Source organism: Lipophrys pholis (genome assembly GCF_963383615.2).
Source record: "Lipophrys pholis genome assembly, chromosome: 16".
NCBI classification, from domain to species: domain Eukaryota; kingdom Metazoa; phylum Chordata; class Actinopteri; order Blenniiformes; family Blenniidae; genus Lipophrys; species Lipophrys pholis.
In genome coordinates, this window is record NC_137634.1 from 3851756 (window position 1) to 3870776 (window position 19021).

The 19021-nt window shown below is 40.3% G+C and overlaps 1 protein-coding gene across 1 annotated transcript; it reads right to left on the bottom strand.

Moving 5' to 3' along the window:
- Positions 1-14464: 14464 nt before the first annotated feature.
- Positions 14465-18292, bottom strand: LOC308122328 (uncharacterized protein). Its single transcript, XM_080484087.1, has 3 exons — positions 18031-18292; positions 17076-17255; positions 14465-15899 (listed from the first exon to the last, which is right to left on the bottom strand). Exons 1-3 carry the CDS (start codon positions 18200-18202, stop codon positions 15109-15111), a joined length of 1143 nt encoding a protein of 380 aa, XP_080340213.1. The 5' UTR covers positions 18203-18292; the 3' UTR covers positions 14465-15108.
- Between the last annotated feature and the right edge of the window lie 729 nt (positions 18293-19021).

Sequence of the window (19021 nt, forward strand, 5' to 3'; positions counted from 1 at the left end):
ATCCGCTTTTATGAATGAAATCCGACAAACCGAATCGTTCTGCAGAAATATGTATGCGCAGGATGATCAACACTGATAATTTACACAAAGTTTAGCTTGAATTATTTCCTCACAAATTTACCTTTTTACAAAATTCATTATTTTTGGTGTATTTCAGCAGGTGTGACGTCTGATTCAAGTTATTTCTGTTATTAAAACTGACTAATGACTAAAGTCACTAATGAAGACACATTCAGTTAATTTGACACATCGACAGTGTAAAAACACACTAATGCATTCATTTTCCAAAATAACATGTTTATTCTTATTTAATCAAATAATTACATTTGAAGTCATAAACTTTCTTTGTGTTTTCGTTCAAAACAAGTTTGGCGCTTTACACAGCGACGTTTTGAAAATGACAGCAGAAACACTGAAAATGATGTAGTTAACATGTTAGGCCACTAGTGGGTGCTGTTGTTTGTTTTTGTAATGTCCCATCTATTCGTGCATGTGCTGAACTATTTTCCGTGGTGGCCATTTGCAGTAGGAGCGTTTTAGAAAAGTCGTTTTTTTTTTTTTCCCCACTCTTTACGCAGAGTCAGCATTTTTTTTTTTTAAAGTTTTGACTTTGCGCACCGTCGTCGTGTAAACAGACCCTCACAACATGACAACTTGAAATCGTTGCGTAAACGGAGCCTTAATCCCTTTAATCAGCATCACTGAGTCAAATAGCCTGAATTTGATCATTTATTCCTTAAAAATGCATTTAGTTGATATTTGTGGAATAATTTCCGTTGGTAAATTCTCCTTCAGTGCGCCGGCTGTAAACATGTAAACATGTAAACATGTAAACAGTCCCGCCTCCTTTCTGACTGTGATCGATCACAGCCTGCTGCTGTGTTTTGGCTTTCGACACCAGGTGAGGCGACTTTCTACCAACAGACTGAGAGTAATTAATCAATCGGCCGCCGCCGCCGCCGCCCGCCACCCGCCTGCCATCCTGACCCTCACTCCTTCTCATTCTCCCGCTCTGTATCGTTCCTCTCCTCCATCTCGGCTCGTTTCTCTCAACTCTTCCCCGCGTTTCTTCTTTTTTTTCCCAATTACAGCCAATTTCCTTCTTTACTTAATGTGCTGGGTAACGACTTTCATTGCAAGCCAGCACTAATCAAAGTTGTGCGGAATTGGCTTCCTAATTACTTTTGCTGGATGCGAAGTGCCCCCCCCCACCCCCCCACCCCCACCCCCCGCCGGGGCTTCTATTTCTTCACTCAACATGGTGGTGATCCTGACATGTGGCCTGATCGATCGTTGATTATCCGCCGATGGCTTGTTGACAGGAAGTCGATGGGAAGACTGAAGCACTTGGTAACTGTGCTAAGCGGACACCCATTGCTATAATTGGATGTCAGTAACAGATAGGACCCTGGAGCATTGATCTGCGGCCCGTCGAAGTCTCTCGTGCTGCCTAATGACCCCCCCTGGGGAGGGAGCGAGGGGGGGGGGGGTACCAGTCCAACCTCCTTACAAATGGATGTGATGGGATATAATGGCACTTTTATGGCCGCCGCATTCAAAACATTCATTAAAAGGACATTAGTGGCGTGTGCAGATTAGATTTATAGACTAAACACGGTTCTCTCATTGGATTAATGTTTTGTCTCCCAGTGTCCTCCAACCCCGTTTATACGTTTATGACTTTATATTTATGTATTTATTAACGAGAGGCTGCTGGATTCCTGCTAACCTCCCACTTCCCGCCGCAGCCGGGGCGAGGTATTAATTGTTTGCTCAGATCAAGAAAAAAAGAAAGAGTATATGCCCCCTGATTGGTTCTCCCGGAGGGTTTCCTTGGCAACCTTATCGGGTTGTATACAGTCTAAGCCGGCTGCTAGCGGGAAGATTTATCTTGTAAAGCGCGATTCGCTCGCCGCCGACAAAGGAGGCCTCTGAAAAGCGCGGGTCTCATCAAAGTCTGCCGCCTCAGTCACGTTAAGCTCGCTGCCGTTTTTAGAAACCCTCCGTCGGGTTGCAGGGGGGGATTCTGGGTAGGGAGGCGGGGGGCATGCATATGCATGAGGCGCGGCTCCGCAGCAGTACTTTAGCACTCCGGATGTAAAATGACACAGATTACGATGTGAGTGTTTGCTCTTTGCAGCCCCGCCGGATGAATGGCTGACGAGTTGCAGCCATTTTTGGACGCCGTCCCTCGTGTCCCCGTTGGAAAGGATCCGGGGTCTGAGGCAGAGCCGAGGCTCCGCCCCCCCGGACCGGCTTTAATGATGGCGGCGGCGTTCACGTCTCACTGGCGGGACGTCGTGTGGAACAAAGCAGCAGCATGGATGGAGGATGGCTGACGGAACTTTGTCGCTCAGTCGCCTCAAACAACCTGCGGAGCAGCGGTTCGAATCCCAAGTCTCTCTGAGGGGTCGACCAGCTGCTGCACATCTGTCAGGCCTCTTCGTCTCCCTACACTGGGAGCAGGAGACTGCTCCTTCCTCTTCCTCCTCTTCCTCTTTCTCCTTTCTCTTCCTCCTCATCCTCCTCGTCTCTCCACACTTGGCACAGGAAACCGCTCCTTCCTCTTCCTCCTCATTCGCCTGGTCTTCCCATGCTGGGAGCAGGAGACTGCACCCTCCTTCTCCTCCTCCTCGTCTTCCTCCTCCTCCTCCTCCTCCTCTGTTCTTCAGTCATCTGTTGATGGTCGACCTCTATCGCCCGTTGCGTCTCAGGTCAGCTCTTCCTCCCCACGCTGCTGCATTTCGATGACTAATCAGTGACTTTTCATGAACGACCTTCCCTTCAGTGCTTCAGGGAGACGAGGGAGCAGCGATTATACTCAGTCCACCGACGTCATGTCTTTTATAGATCTCTCTCTCTCTCTGTCTCTCTCTCTCTGTCTCTCTCTCTCTCTGTCTCTCTCTCTCTGTCTCTCTCTCTCTCTGTCTCTCTCTCTCTCTCTCTCTCTCTCTCTCTCTCTCTCTCTGTCTCTCTCTCTCTCTCTCTCTCTCTCTCTCTCTCCCAGTGAGACCACGTTGGTTCTCAGATGTGACATTTTATTCAAACATTGCATGAGTGGCACTCCAGGTCCTCCCACAGGAGGACATTCTGGAAGCTTCTCCTCGCCGCCTCCCGGCGTGTCGCCGGAGGGCAGAAGATCAGAGGTTCAGGACTCCTGCTTTCATTTCCTCTCTCCCAGATCCTCTGACCTCTGGACGCTCCGCCGTTATCTCTGATCTCCTCGATCTGCCGTCTCCCAGGTTTCCCCCCGGTGCCGCCCGGCTCGGTCGGGTACAATGTGATTTGTACGTTTAATCTGGACTCGATTACAGGTGACCACCTTCGCACGCCGTGACATCACCAGGGCACGACAATAAAAAGGTGGCCTTGGCGAAGGAAGCGGCTTCAGTTTCCCTTTTTCCCCTCTCAGATGATTGGGGTCATCTCTATTATCACCGCGGCGATGTCAGTGATATATATTGTGTCTGTGCGTGTGTGTGTGTGTGTGTGTGTGTGTGTGTGTGTGTGTGTGTGTGTGTGTGTGTTCATACGCGTTAACCCATCAGTGTGCGGTTGCATCTCCCAGAGTGGCCACATTCAGGGCAAAGGTCAGGGTGGTGATTTAACAAGATGGGGCCATCCCTTTTAGAACTGCACGGGCTACACACACACACACACACACACACACACACACACACACACACACACACACACACACACACACACACACACACACACACACCCCACCTCGGACTATTTCCAGCCAAGCAATTAGACAATGTCTCCTCTCCATGCAGGACACGTAGCTCCACCACCTTCACAGACTGAAATCCTCCGTCGCAGGTCCAGATCAGACTCGGAGGCTCGTGTTGGAGCAGGAATGTGACTCGTTTTTGCAATTGGTGCCGTAATCATCAATCTCTTGCTGGTCGGGGTCGGAGCTTTGCACAGTTTTTACTGCAGAATATTTAATAGAATTGATTTAATAAGGTCATTTTGCAGTCCGACTTGACATTTATTCCCTTTTGTCTCGCAGACGGTCGTCAACCTGGAGGAAAACAACAGAAAGAGCTTAAAAAAAAAAAAAAAAGAAATAGAAATGTAGTCGTCTCACATTGTGTCCAAAGTCGATTTAGTCCGCAGGTTGAACGAACGATAATTTGAATGGAAATCAGAACAATGAGGTGAAAATAAGGATGAAAGGATCATTAAAAAAAACGAGGAGAAACTGTGAACGAGAGGTAGAAAGTTTGAAATTAGATACAACATAGAAGAGAAAATGCTCCAGAAGTGATTTCTGCCATTCATCTGTTTCGACCAATCGGGTTGCAGGCTGCTGGTGTCAATAGGTTTTCAACCTCAGTGTCATGTTTTGAACAATATGAACAGAAATCTGAACAAAATGTACAATAACCACAAGAATATTCATAATTGTGCAGTACAAACGTGCTTTTCAATATGTGGACAGTCGTCTATTGTATTTACAAGAGTGAGAGTGGAGCCTTGGTAACTTTTGCTGGTGGATCTTTATACTTTGTTTTGTACCATCGAGTCACTGCTTTTTCCAAAACCTCTAATAGTTCAACTCTTCTGCTTCTCTGATGATGCAATACTCTTGTGGACCTGGAAGGAACCTGGAAAACTTCCCTCACAGGATGACTGAGGTGTGAAAACAACAAATAAAATGATGACTATGCACTGAAATAGGAGGGACGTCTGCAGACAGGTGGTGCAGTAACATTGCAGCTCAGTTCAGTTTTATTTATAAAAGCGGCAATTACAACAACAAGAGAGAGAGAGAAACATGTAACGTCACAGACGAGCTGAGATTAGTTAACGTCTCCACGCTACCCAAACCTTCAGCAGCTCAACAAGAAAGTCTTCCAGGATGAACTTTGTCTGTCAGAACATTCCCAGGAAACACACAATTCTTCTGGAAATTAAAACTTAAAACGGACTCAATAAAAGAAGACGACGACTTCTTCTCCTCATGAAATATGAAATCATATTTATATTAAGGTTTTTTTTATTTGTGATCTCAAACTTGAAAACCTTTTGAACGATTGTGCAGATAAATTAAGTAGAATGAGAATAAGAGTGTGTTTAATTTCGCGGCGGCTCCGGGGGTTCTCCTCACACAGACTGAAAAGCTCCAGAGAAGCAGGCTGCAGACCCCCGGGCCAGACTAATGGAGGATTTCTATATTTTACTGCTCACATGGGAGGAAAAGGCCCATCTGCACATTTCTCCAGGTTTTGTAGGAGAATTATGATCAGATGTCGGGCTGGAAACTGTTTTGTGCTTTAGATGGTGAATATCAACGTTTCTGGGTTAAGAAGAGAGATTAGAGGAAAAGAAGAGATTACTGCGAGACAAGACCAATTTTTGATAAACTACAATAATCAAAGCAAAACTGCCAGGTCGAGGTTACACAACACTGTAAACATAACATAAAGAAAAATATAAAACACACAAATTGAAGTTATAAAAATCTCTAAATAGGTTAAAATGTCCAGAAGTTGTCTTCAGAAAACCACAATCCTCATCCTGATTGTCCAATGGGGCTAATGTCCTGAGGACAATTGTAATTATACGTCATTATTTTATAATTGTTAGTTTTAAAGGAGCAAGCCGTGGATAACATGTGGTTACTTTAATTAAAACCTTCAGACGCCACATTCAGAAGCTAAAGAAGATGAACATTAATGACTGAACTCAATAAAAATGAATAAATATATAATTGTAAAGCGTTAAAGTGACCATATGTTTATAGTGTCAAACACACGACTTAGTCATGAATAGTAAAGGTTTTTGGAGGTTTTGAAAATGTGGAAAACTGTACAAATGAATGACTTTCAGGCATTTTGAATTCTTAAATTTCTACTGTTATGTTGATTTTTGGTCATTTGATTGATTTTCAACAGATCTTCATCAGATGAAAGCGGCAAAACACTGAATGTGAAGTTTTTACGTTCACTTCTAATCACACTATGTGTTGATATAAATGTCCCAAACTGTCTGGATATGTGTTGTTTTTTTTTTTGTTGTTTTTATCTCTTTCTGGTTTTATCTCTTACTGTAATCTGTATTCTACCCCAGGAATTCTGAGATTCTGCATTATTCTCTTTATTTTTGTATGGTCCTGAGGTGCTTATGCAAAAAACACAAATGTTCTTGAATGAATGTCTGCATTCCTGATTCAGTGTTGCTGCAATATGTTTTAGCATATAAGATCATTTAGAACCATTAAAGTGCAAAAGATCCAATATAAAATACTGATTTACCAGACAGAAATCATTCAAACTTGAAATACAAGATGTATTTGATGTAATATTCTTTGTTGTTAGTATATTATGTTTCTGTTTGTTTCCATCATGAGACAATGTGCTTGTGTTCTTCTTATGAGACGAGTAGGAAGTCATTTGTTGGTGAGATGAACTGTTGAGCTGAGCTGCGTGCTGGAGAAGCAGACTGTCTTAAGAGTTTTCAACATGTTGCTTCAGGTTCGATTAATGTGTCTTCGCAATAAAAAAAACCAACCTGTATTAATCTTTTATCCTCCTTGTGGTCGTCACTGTTAAAGTTGGACTTTTCAGTCTTGTCTCCTTCTGGAATGTCCCGTCGGTTGAAACCTCTTCATCCAAACATCCTTCCTCAATTACGAGACCAAACCACTGATTCCTGCTTCTTTTATTGAAGTTGGTGTCGAATGAAGAATCCATCAGTTTGAATCATGGACAGTTATGTCCATCAACTGAGAACACTGGAGCCAGAAATGTCCAAAGTGATCTCTGCGTGTCCTCTGTATTCACATGTAGGTTGAAATGTTGAGCTGCTATAGTTGGTCTGCCTGCTAATGAAGCTGTGACTGGAGTGTGTGAAGGTTCAAAACTGTCCTGCTGGAAATAAACTAAACAGACTAAGATGGATATCACTTATATGGTGCTTTTCCACTGCTCAAGAACACTTTGTCCAAAAACATGAATTTGACGTTAATCAGTGCGTCTAAACTGCTTGTAGCTTTAAATGTGACTGTTTGTGTTTAGATGGGCGGATTATTGTGCCTCACACTCAGAGAGGTGAAAGTGAAAAGCAATACTGCTGCAGAGCAAACGCTCCGTTTCCCTTCACCACGTTTGGTAAACATCCTTCATCCTCCAACTCTTCCTCCTCCTCCTTCGCCATGCTGCAGCTTTGCGTTTGCTGCTGAAGGTCACGGCTGAGTGAGAACGCTACGACTTTCAATCCTGACGGCTGAAAGACGCAGCATGTTGTTTCCTCGAGTGGCTGCGACGCTTTTCTAGCACCGATTATTGCAGAAGGTGTGACGACATCTTTAACTTTGTCTGGGACTTCAACCCTCTGGGAGCCTGATATGTAACAACAAAATGTAACAACAAAATGTAACAACGACTCAAAATGAACAACTACTCAAAATACAACAACAAAATGTAACAACGATCCAAAAAGAAACGACGATCCAAAATGTAACGACAAAATGTAACGACTCAAAATGAACAACGACTCAAAATATAACAACATAATGTAATGACAAAAAGTAACAACGATCCAAAATGTAATGACAAAATGTAACGACGATCCAAAATGTAACGACAAAATGTAGCGACAAAATGCAACGACTCAAAATATAACAACAAAATGTAACGACAAAATGTAACGACAAAATGTAATGATGATCCAAAATGTAACGACAAAATGTAACGACGATCCAAAATGTAACGACAAAATGTAATGACAAAATGTAACAACAAAATGTAACGACTCAAAATGTAACGACTCAAAATGTAACGACTCAAAATGTAACGACTCAAATGTAACAACAAAATGAAACAATGACTCGAAATGTAACAACGACTCAAAATGAACAACTACTCAAAATACAACAACAAAATGTAACAATGATCCAAAAGGTAACGACGATCCAAAATATAACAACAAAATGTAATGACAAAATGTAACGACAAAATGTAACGACGATCCAAAATGTAATGACAAAATGTAACGACAAAATGTAATGATGATCCAAAATGTAACAACAAAATGTAACGACAAAATGGAACAACAAAATGTAACGACGATCCAAAATGTAACGACAAAATGTAACGACAAAACGTAACGACAAAATGTAACGACAAAATGTAATGACTCAAAATGTAACGACTCAAAATGTAACGACTCAAAAGTAACAACAAAATCTAACAACAAGAAAATGGAACAACAATCCAAAATGTAACAACAAAATGTAACAACGACTCAAAATGTAACGACTCAAAATGTAACAACAAAATGTAACAACGACTCAAAATGATCAACTACGCAAAATACAACAACAAAATGTAACAACGATCCAAAATGAACAATGACTCAAAATGAACAATGACTCAAAATAATAAAATAATAATGTAATGACAAAGTGTAACGACAAAATGTAATGATGATCCAAAATGTAACGACGAAATGTAACGACAAAATGTAACGACGATCCAAAATGTAACGACTCAAAAAGGAACGACAACCAAAATGTAACAACAAAATGTAACAACAAAATGTAACGACAAAATGTAACCACAAAATGTAACGACGATCCAAATGTAACGACAAAATGTAACGACTCAAAATGTAACAACAAAATGTAACGACTCCAAATGTAACGACTCAAAAGTAACAACAAAATCTAACAACAAGAAAATGGAACAACAATCCAAAAAGTAACGACGATCCAAAATGTAACGACTCAAATGTAACAACAAAATGTAACAACGACTCAAAATGTAACAACAAAATGTAACAACGACTCAAAATGATCAACTACTCAAAACACAACAACAAAATGTAACAACGATCCAAAATGTAACGACAATATGTAACAACAACTCAAAATGAACAACGACTCAAAATATAACAACAAAATGTAACGACGATCCAAAATGTAACGACAAAATGTAATGATGATCCAAAATGGGACGACGATCCAAAATGTAACGACAAAATGTAACGACAAAATGTAACGACAAAATGTAACGACAAAATGTAATGACTCAAAATGTAACGACTCAAATGTAACAACAAAATGAAACAATGACTCGAAATGTAACAACGACTCAAAATGAACAACTACTCAAAATACAACAACAAAATGTAACAATGATCCAAAAGGTAACGACGATCCAAAATATAACAACAAAATGTAATGACAAAACGTAACGACAAAATGTAACGACAAAATGTAATGACTCAAAATGTAACGACTCAAAATGTAACGACTCAAAAGTAACAACAAAATCTAACAACAAGAAAATGGAACAACAATCCAAAAAGTAACGACGATCCAAAATGTAACAACTCAAATGGAACAACAAAATGGAATGACAAAATGGAATGACAAAATGGAATGACAAAATGGAACGACAAAATGGAATGACTCAAAATGTAACGACTCAAAATGTAACGACTCAAAAGTAACAACAAAATCTAACAACAAGAAAATGGAACAACAATCCAAAATGTAACGACGATCCAAAATGTAACGACAAAATGTAACGACAAAATGTAATGATGATCCAAAATGTAACGACAAAATGTAACAACAAAATGTAACAACAAAATGGAACGACAAAATGGAACGACAAAATGGAACGACAAAATGTAATGACTCAAAATGTAACGACTCAAAATGTAACGACTCAAATGTAACAACAAAATGAAACAATGACTCGAAATGTAACAACGACTCAAAATGAACAACTACTCAAAATACAACAACAAAATGTAACAATGATCCAAAAGGTAACGACGATCCAAAATATAACAACAAAATGTAATGACAAAATGTAACGATGATCCAAAATGTAACAACAAAATGTAACAACAAAATGTAACAACAAAATGTAACGACAAAATGTAACGACGATCCAAAATGTAACGACGATCCAAAATGTAACGACTCAAAATGTACGACAAAATGTAATGATGATCCAAAATGTAACGACAAAATGTAACAACAAAATGGAACGACAAAATGGAACGACAAAATAGAACAACAAAATGTAACGACGATCCAAAATGTAACGACAAAATGTAATGACAAAACGTAACGACAAAATGTAACGACAAAATGTAATGACTCAAAATGTAACGACTCAAAATGTAACGACTCAAAAGTAACAACAAAATCTAACAACAAGAAAATGGAACAACAATCCAAAAAGTAACGACGATCCAAAATGTAACAACTCAAATGGAACAACAAAATGGAATGACAAAATGGAACGACAAAATGTAATGACTCAAAATGTAACGACTCAAAATGTAACGACTCAAAAGTAACAACAAAATCTAACAACAAGAAAATGGAACAACAATCCAAAATGTAACGACGATCCAAAATGTAACGACAAAATGTAACGACAAAATGTAATGATGATCCAAAATGTAACGACAAAATGTAACGACAAAATGTAATGATGATCCAAAATGTAACGACAAAATGTAACAACAAAATGGAACAACAAAATGGAACGACAAAATGGAACGACAAAATGGAACGACAAAATGTAATGACTCAAAATGTAACGACTCAAAATGTAACGACTCAAATGTAACAACAAAATGAAACAATGACTCGAAATGTAACAACGACTCAAAATGAACAACTACTCAAAATACAACAACAAAATGTAACAATGATCCAAAAGGTAACGACGATCCAAAATATAACAACAAAATGTAATGACAAAATGTAACGATGATCCAAAATGTAACAACAAAATGTAACAACAAAATGTAACAACAAAATGTAACAACAAAATGTAACGACAAAATGTAACGACGATCCAAAATGTAACGACGATCCAAAATGTAACGACAAAATGTACGACAAAATGTAATGATGATCCAAAATGTAACGACAAAATGTACGACAAAATGTAATGATGATCCAAAATGTAACGACAAAATGTAACAACAAAATGGAACGACAAAATGGAACGACAAAATAGAACAACAAAATGTAACGACGATCCAAAATGTAACGACAAAATGTAATGACAAAACGTAACGACAAAATGTAACGACAAAATGTAATGACTCAAAATGTAACGACTCAAAATGTAACGACTCAAAAGTAACAACAAAATCTAACAACAAGAAAATGGAACAACAATCCAAAAAGTAACGACGATCCAAAATGTAACAACTCAAATGGAACAACAAAATGGAATGACAAAATGGAATGACAAAATGGAATGACAAAATGGAACGACAAAATGTAATGACTCAAAATGTAACGACTCAAAATGTAACGACTCAAAAGTAACAACAAAATCTAACAACAAGAAAATGGAACAACAATCCAAAATGTAACGACGATCCAAAATGTAACGACAAAATGTAACGACAAAATGTAATGATGATCCAAAATGTAACGACAAAATGTAACAACAAAATGTAACAACAAAATGGAACGACAAAATGTAACAACAAAATGGAACGACAAAATGGAACGACAAAATGGAACGACAAAATGGAACGACAAAATGTAATGACTCAAAATGTAACGACTCAAAATGGAAAGACTCAAATGTAACAACAAAATGAAACAATGACTCGAAATGTAACAACGACTCAAAATGAACAACTACTCAAAATACAACAACAAAATGTAACAATGATCCAAAAGGTAACGACGATCCAAAATATAACAACAAAATGTAATGACAAAATGTAACGATGATCCAAAATGTAACAACAAAATGTAACAACAAAATGTAACAACAAAATGTAACGACAAAATGTAACGACGATCCAAAATGTAACGACGATCCAAAATGTAACGACAAAATGTACGACAAAATGTAATGATGATCCAAAATGTAACGACAAAATGTAACAACAAAATGTAACAACAAAATGGAACGACAAAATGTAATGACAAAACGTAACGACAAAATGTAACGACAAAATGTAATGACTCAAAATGTAACGACTCAAAATGTAACGACTCAAAAGTAACAACAAAATCTAACAACAAGAAAATGGAACAACAATCCAAAAAGTAACGACGATCCAAAATGTAACAACTCAAATGGAACAACAAAATGGAATGACAAAATGGAATGACAAAATGGAACGACAAAATGTAATGACTCAAAATGTAACGACTCAAAATGTAACGACTCAAAAGTAACAACAAAATCTAACAACAAGAAAATGGAACAACAATCCAAAATGTAACGACGATCCAAAATGTAACGACAAAATGTAACGACAAAATGTAATGATGATCCAAAATGTAACGACAAAATGGAACAACAAAATGTAACAACAAAATGGAACGACAAAATGGAACGACAAAATGGAACGACAAAATGTAATGACTCAAAATGTAACGACTCAAAATGTAACGACTCAAAAGTAACAACAAAATCTAACAACAAGAAAATGGAACAACAATCCAAAATGTAACGACAATATGTAACAACGACTCAAAATGATCAACTACTCAAAACACAACAACAAAATGTAACGACAAAATGTATCAACAAAATGTAACGACGTGGCCATATCTTTGGTCTTGGCTCTAAACGGGTGATCCTACGTCGTGAGACCGGTTCAAGGACGGCCGATGTCTTGGTCATGTGACCAAAGACAACCTGGTGTCAGATATTTTGCATCACCATCAACTATCTAACCAATAAACTGACGTATGAAATGACTCAGCAGCAGCGCGACACCGGCGCGCAACCAAAATCGATGCTTTGCAGCGACAACGGCAAAACACATTAAAGAATCTGAGACGTAACCGAAACATTTTTGTGGATTTCTCTCTAAACACATAAATGCCACGAGGACGAGGACGAGGACTGTGTTCAGTTTCTTTTTCGTGAAAGGGCAGACGTACGGCAGACGTACATCCAGCTTACGTTTTCATTGTACAATTAATTTCCACACAGTAAACTCCATGTCGTGTCCAAAGTTCATGAGCTTCATGTCGTACAGCCGTGAACTTATAAGATGGTTAAAATCGCCGCGTGTGCGTCCACCCTCAGCTCCAGTTTCATCAAACACCCTCGTGCGCAGTGTGAACGACGACGTGGGCGGATCAAAAGAAAAGCACCGCAGTGGAGAAAAACAATCGTGTGTCTTGATGTGAAGCTGCTGTCGTCTGGTGTTCAGAACAGATAACAGATCTGCTGTTTCTGCCTCTCGGGCCTCGGAGCTGCAGGCGGCGGGGAAACGCCACCGGACCTGGAGCGTCGGGGGGAATTCATCGTGTTGGAGGCCAGATTTTCCTCCTTTCATCCAGAAATGGAACAAGCGTGTTGAAGGTGTTAACCCACTTAATGATGAACGAATGAACCGCCCAGGCTTCGGCTTAATCCCCGACCGGCAGCGGCTCTGGTGGGCTCCTGGTGTTTACAGGCTCTTTTCTCAGGAGAGTGGAAACACCGGGGGAATGTTACCACTGAGAAATGGGATTCCTTCCCATTCATACACGGGGAAGTATTTTTAGGAGCGTGTTTGTTTGGAGGTGATTAGAATTGCAGTCAGCAGGGAGGAAAGACTTCCAGTATCTTGAAGTAATTGGTATTTTGTGGAGGACTGGGGAGGGAGCAGAGCAGATTACAGTGCAGATTCACAGGTGGAGCTCGGGGCTCTCAGGTTGCTTTTTTTTTGTTTGTTTTTTTTGATCTCATGAAATATGATCTGGCGCTTTTTGTAAATCTCTTTTCCCAGAGAAAGGCTTTCTGCTGGCTGTTGCCGAGGCGTCACGGGTTCCTGTTTGTTCTTGTCTGTTGATTCGGTGTGAATGCAGAGACAGAGGCAGGTGTGCCTCCGGTCACATCCTCACGATTCAGACGGATGAGTGTGTCTGTATTTGCTCCACAGCTGAGCTCAAACACACAAGAAAAAATAGCACAATAAGTGTCGCACGCACACGAAATGCAGCCGGACCGGTCCTACAGCGTGCTGGATGGCGGTGTTCATATCAGGAGGATCGGAGGCAGGAAGTGAACCTGACAGACTGGTTCTTCTCTCCGGATGGAGGACAGGACCTCAGTGCACTTCAGCATCCTTCAAATTCTCTCACTCACAGACCAAACCGTGTGCACTGACGCCCCCTGGTGTCCAGAAGCCAGACTGCACTGACGGGTTCAAAACCAGAAATTTACAGTTGAAGATTATTTCAGGAGTAAAGTCTGACTTTTACTTATTAAGAATTAGTAATGATAAATTATTAGATCATTATTATTAATTATACTATGATATATGCATTACTGTTAATTAATGACAACAACTAGTATTATTATTACTACCAATACTGCAATTACTAGGCAGTTTGTTATGCGTGGGAATTCTAAGTTAGGAATAATAATAATTTATTATTACGTGTACTTGAACACTGATGTAGCGTAACAACATTTGGAATGCTCTAGTGGAAGACAGAAAGATGAGAGGAGTCAAGTTGATCTTTTATTACTTCCCACAGTTTCACCAGACAACCCTGTTCTCCAGGCCGTCATACATTGGCCGCAGTGGAGAACCGAGGGCATCGTGTCGAATGACTCGATCAAAGGACTGGTGATGGCAGTGGTGAGCAGGTCCGGGGAGAAAATGTGGGCTCACCCTTCGTCCTCATAAGCTTCCTGATATGTCTGCAGCGTTTGACACCGTCGACATCGCCATCCTCCTCATCCTCCTCCACGACGCCACTCATTGTTTAAAAGTGTTTGAGATTGTTTTGAGCACTATATTGTTGTTCGTAGTATTTTGAGATGCACAACTGAAAACGTGCACTTACAAATAAAAAAGCATTATGGAGGCAAAGTGTTTTTCCAATGTAGCGTAAAAAAAAGAGTGAAAAGTTAGATTACAACTCAATCACGTTAAATAAAGAACATCAGACTTTGGATTCGTCAAAATTTTATGTACATTTCTTTCAAGTTCACATCTGCTCATCCAAGATTTTTAACATCACATTTTTAAAAACAAGGAAAAACAGTAACGTTAGAAATAAAATGTGCTTCTTTAATATCGTTTCTGAAACATCTTCTGTGTAGTTCAGCACAAATGTTTATTTTAACCAGAGATCTTTCATGACTTCATCTATTTGTGAGATTTCATGTGGTGCTGCAACGAATTACGGTGAGTGAAACTTTTCCCACACGTTTCACAGGAATACGGCTTCTCACCTGTGTGAATTCTTATGTGGACCAACAAATGATTCTGTCGGTTGAAACTTTTCCCGCATATTTCACAGGTGTACGGCCTCTCACCTGTGTGAGTTTTCATGTGGCGCAACAGAGAGCTGTGATCGCTGAAGCTCCTCCCGCACGTCTCGCACGAATACGGCTTCTCACCCGTGTGCGTTCTCGTGTGGACCAACATATGGTTGTGTTGACTGAAACCTTTCCCGCACGTGACACAAGAATACGGCTTCTCGCCCGTGTGACTCCTCACGTGGCGCATCAAATAGCTCTGCTTTTCAAAGTTTTTCCCGCACGTGTCACAGGAGTACGACTGCTCGCACGTGCGTGTTCTGACGTGGCGCAACAAATAACTCTGTTTGTAGAAACTTTTGCCACATCTTTCGCAGGAATACGGCGACTCAACTGTGTGAGCCTTCATGTGGACCAACTGATGATGGACTTCAGAGTCATGAGGGAGGAACTGCTCAGTGTCCGGTACTTCTTCCGGTTCGCTCGGGTAAATTTGCTCCTCAATAGAAGGAACCCGAAAGGAATCGCTTTCTCCGTCTTGCCTGGCACCGAGTTCCTCGGGCTCCTCAAGCTGTGATGGTCCCGGTTCTTCTTGTTCCTCTGTGATCGGTTGAGGTTCCGTTTGTGTTTTCTGTTTGAAGAGCTGCTCCTCCGTACCGTCACGGTGAAGTGGGAGTTCTATAAAGACAAAAAAAAAAGGTAAAAAGTTGTTACTTCCACTGCTCCAGTTTAAAAAAACAAAACAAAAAAAACTTTATTGGGCAGTCCATGTGGAAAAATGGCATAATAGATCCACCCACCACCTCCAGCCAATCAAGGACAGGGAAAGGCCACGCCTTATTATATAACAGCATTATAACATTCTTATTAGCTGTTCTACAAAAGTGACCCGCAGCAGGTCAACATTTTGAATTCTATGCGACACCGGTGCCGCTGCTCTCTGGTTTCTGGACTTCTGGTGTGAGAGCTGCGTCCATGCCTGCTGTCCAAGACGGACTGGGTTCAATGATTAAATTAACTCAGTGACACTTTACAATCTGGATTAATTTCTTGAAGTTCAACCTTATGTACAGCCCCGCGTTCCTCCACCGCTGCGTTGGCAGGACGTGAACAAAGAGTGACATAGAATTCTATTCAACTGAATCTTAATTTTTTCCTCAGTATTAAACACAGAACCAAGTATGTAACAGAATGAGGCGTTATTACACAATGAGTTGAAAATGTATTACATTATTACATAACGCACCGTAATCACATAATGCAGCGCTACACACCCTTTTGCTTTGTTGCCTGCACTCCAAACCTTTCGCCGTCTCTCAGAGAGCTCCACGAGGTCGCCGCCTGAAACAGTTTTCACCTCCCAGCTGGGCCTCATCAGGGTTCACGTGTGGAATTCATAATGTAAGTAGTCTTGAAAATTAAGAAAAACATTGAATGGCTGTAGAATGAGGTGTGTCTGCGATAGGAGTCCAACCTGGGTTTTTGTTTCTGCTCTGAGGTTGTCAAAGTGGGATTGATACACGTCAAAGAAGAAAAGAACAGAACAGAACTAACAGTCTGCCAATAAAAGTGTTTAGCTTCATCACCAGAATAATTCATTACGAGAACAATTGAGAGCTGCAGCTGTGTGTGTGTGTGTGTGTGTGTGTGTCTCTATATATATATATATATATAAATTCAGATTAGTACAAAAAACATTTCTTTTTGTATGTCTGCACGTGAGTGTATTCAGAGTTACCAGTCTGGTGGATAAAGACCATAAACACAACAAATAATCTTGCTTCTGCCTGCGGTAAACTCAGCCATAATGATGGAGATCCTCCATCAGTCACATTCATTCAGACTTTTCCATACCTGGAGCAGTAGTTAGTCGCTGGGTGGTCAAGTCTCCCACAGAGTTGGGGGATTCTTTACTTTCACCAGCAGTAACGGTCTCCTCATCATAATCCTCCTCTTTAATGTGTGGAGCTTCATGTTCCTCCTGCTCCAGACTGGAGCTCGTCTTCTGGTTACCAATGTGTTGCTGTGGACTCTCTGGAGGGAAACAGGACTAAAGTCAGTGGTGGGATGAATGTGAATATTTTGCAGTGATGGATGGACGGGACATGGCAGGCTGCTTTTAATATAAAACAATAATAATAATATAAAAACATTTAGAAAGAAAAAATCAAGTCATTTCAATAAACTGACAGAAACGGTGTGGTTGAAGGAATATATGCAAAAATGGATGCAACATTAGCTTCTTTGAGCTCTGAATGATGGTATTATACTATATATATTCAGGTTATTGTATTATACATTTACCATAGTGTACATAACAAACATCAGCAGTACAACACTGCAGCAGCTTTAAGCAACTGAAAACTGCACGTGACTAATAATATATATTACAGTAACTTATATTAAACTAACTGTTTAAGAGACATACTAGTCACGTGAGTGGTCTTTTAAGTGTGACATCTTAATTTAAAAATAAAAAAACTCACTGAACGTGGCTGGTATGACCGGAAGTGACGTCATCACAACAGCGTCCATTGTAAACGTGCACCGTAAAAGCGCCACATAAAAACAGTCCCGAGTGTAAATAAATCACTTCTTCCGTTTGCAAACAGCACAAACACCGTTTCTTGTGTTTCTGATGTAGATTATATTTAATGCTTAAGGTTTCTGCTCTAAGTCTCTCCTGTCGTTTCACTTTGAACAAGAACTGCAAGCTGCAGCCTCATTTCTGTCTGCGAGCTACAAAAGAAGCGTAGCGATCCTCCACGAGACACATTCACGTGTTCCTTTCATGCAGACGTTCCCATACCTGTCCTGTGTAACTTGACTCGAGGGTTCCAGCTGATTTCCAGTAGTTTGTGCTGGCGAGCGATCTGCTCCTCGTACTGCAGGACCGTGTGTTCAAACACGGTGAAGATTTCTCCAGCAGCAGCAGTTAGTCGCTCGCTGATAAACTCTCTCAAAGCGTGAAGTGAACTCATTGTTGCTGCAGGACATGGAATATTTCCACCCTGAGACACGAAGACAACAGAGAGTCCAACAAGCTGCACACAGCCTCCGCGGCTTCTTCTTCTCTCGCCTCGTTTGGAGGATCACAAACAACCACACCGATGTCACACTGACACCTACTGGACACAGACAGAACTGCGGGTTATTTGTCTCATGGAATAGTTTGAGCCCTTTTATGAATTTATTATCCAGTGGATTTTATTTGTTTGGTTGTAAATTTTGCCCCAAAAAATCCATTAATGATTTGGCAAAAAATTTTGTACTATCGAAACTATCTTAATGGTGCTTTTGAACAATTTCCTGGCAGAACTACTTGGATTTGAAGAATGAATGAAACGTATTGTGTAGTGTGATGTCAGAATGTCACTGAACATGACGTCACATAACACATTACATTTCAGAATGATCCTTGTGTGGATTCCCTTATTTATTTTATTTTTATCAGAAAACTTCACAAAGCCTTCAAAAAAGCTTTAATGTACAAAGAAAGAGTTATATTTATTTCTCACTAACTCACCCAACCGCCTCATCCTTTCAGAGACATGAGGCCACCCAAAATAATACCTTCCCACCCAATAGATGTCAGCAGGTATTGCAGATCTTACGGAGGCAGCTGTTATGAAAGACATCAACCTTTCTCATTAGTCTCCACCAAACAAAGCCAGACAAAACAACGGCCTTAACGCTGCTGCTGTAAAGCCGGGTTTAGTTTTCAGGCTGTATTATTTGGACCTCCAGATGTTTCGGAGTCGAATGAAAGAACCTCTGGCTTTGTTGTGACAGACCTTGAT

Excerpts from the sequence above, each read along its gene's own strand:
- LOC308122328 (XM_080484087.1), bottom strand. The coding sequence starts at position 18,202 with ATGAGTTCACTTCACGCTTTGAGAGAGTTTATCAGCGAGCGACTAACT. Across the intron at positions 17,256-18,030 it reads AGTCAAGTTACACAGGACAG|AGAGTCCACAGCAACACATT; the intron begins GTATGGGAACGT and ends GTTTCCCTCCAG. Across the intron at positions 15,900-17,075 it reads GCGACTAACTACTGCTCCAG|AACTCCCACTTCACCGTGAC; the intron begins GTATGGAAAAGT and ends TTGTCTTTATAG.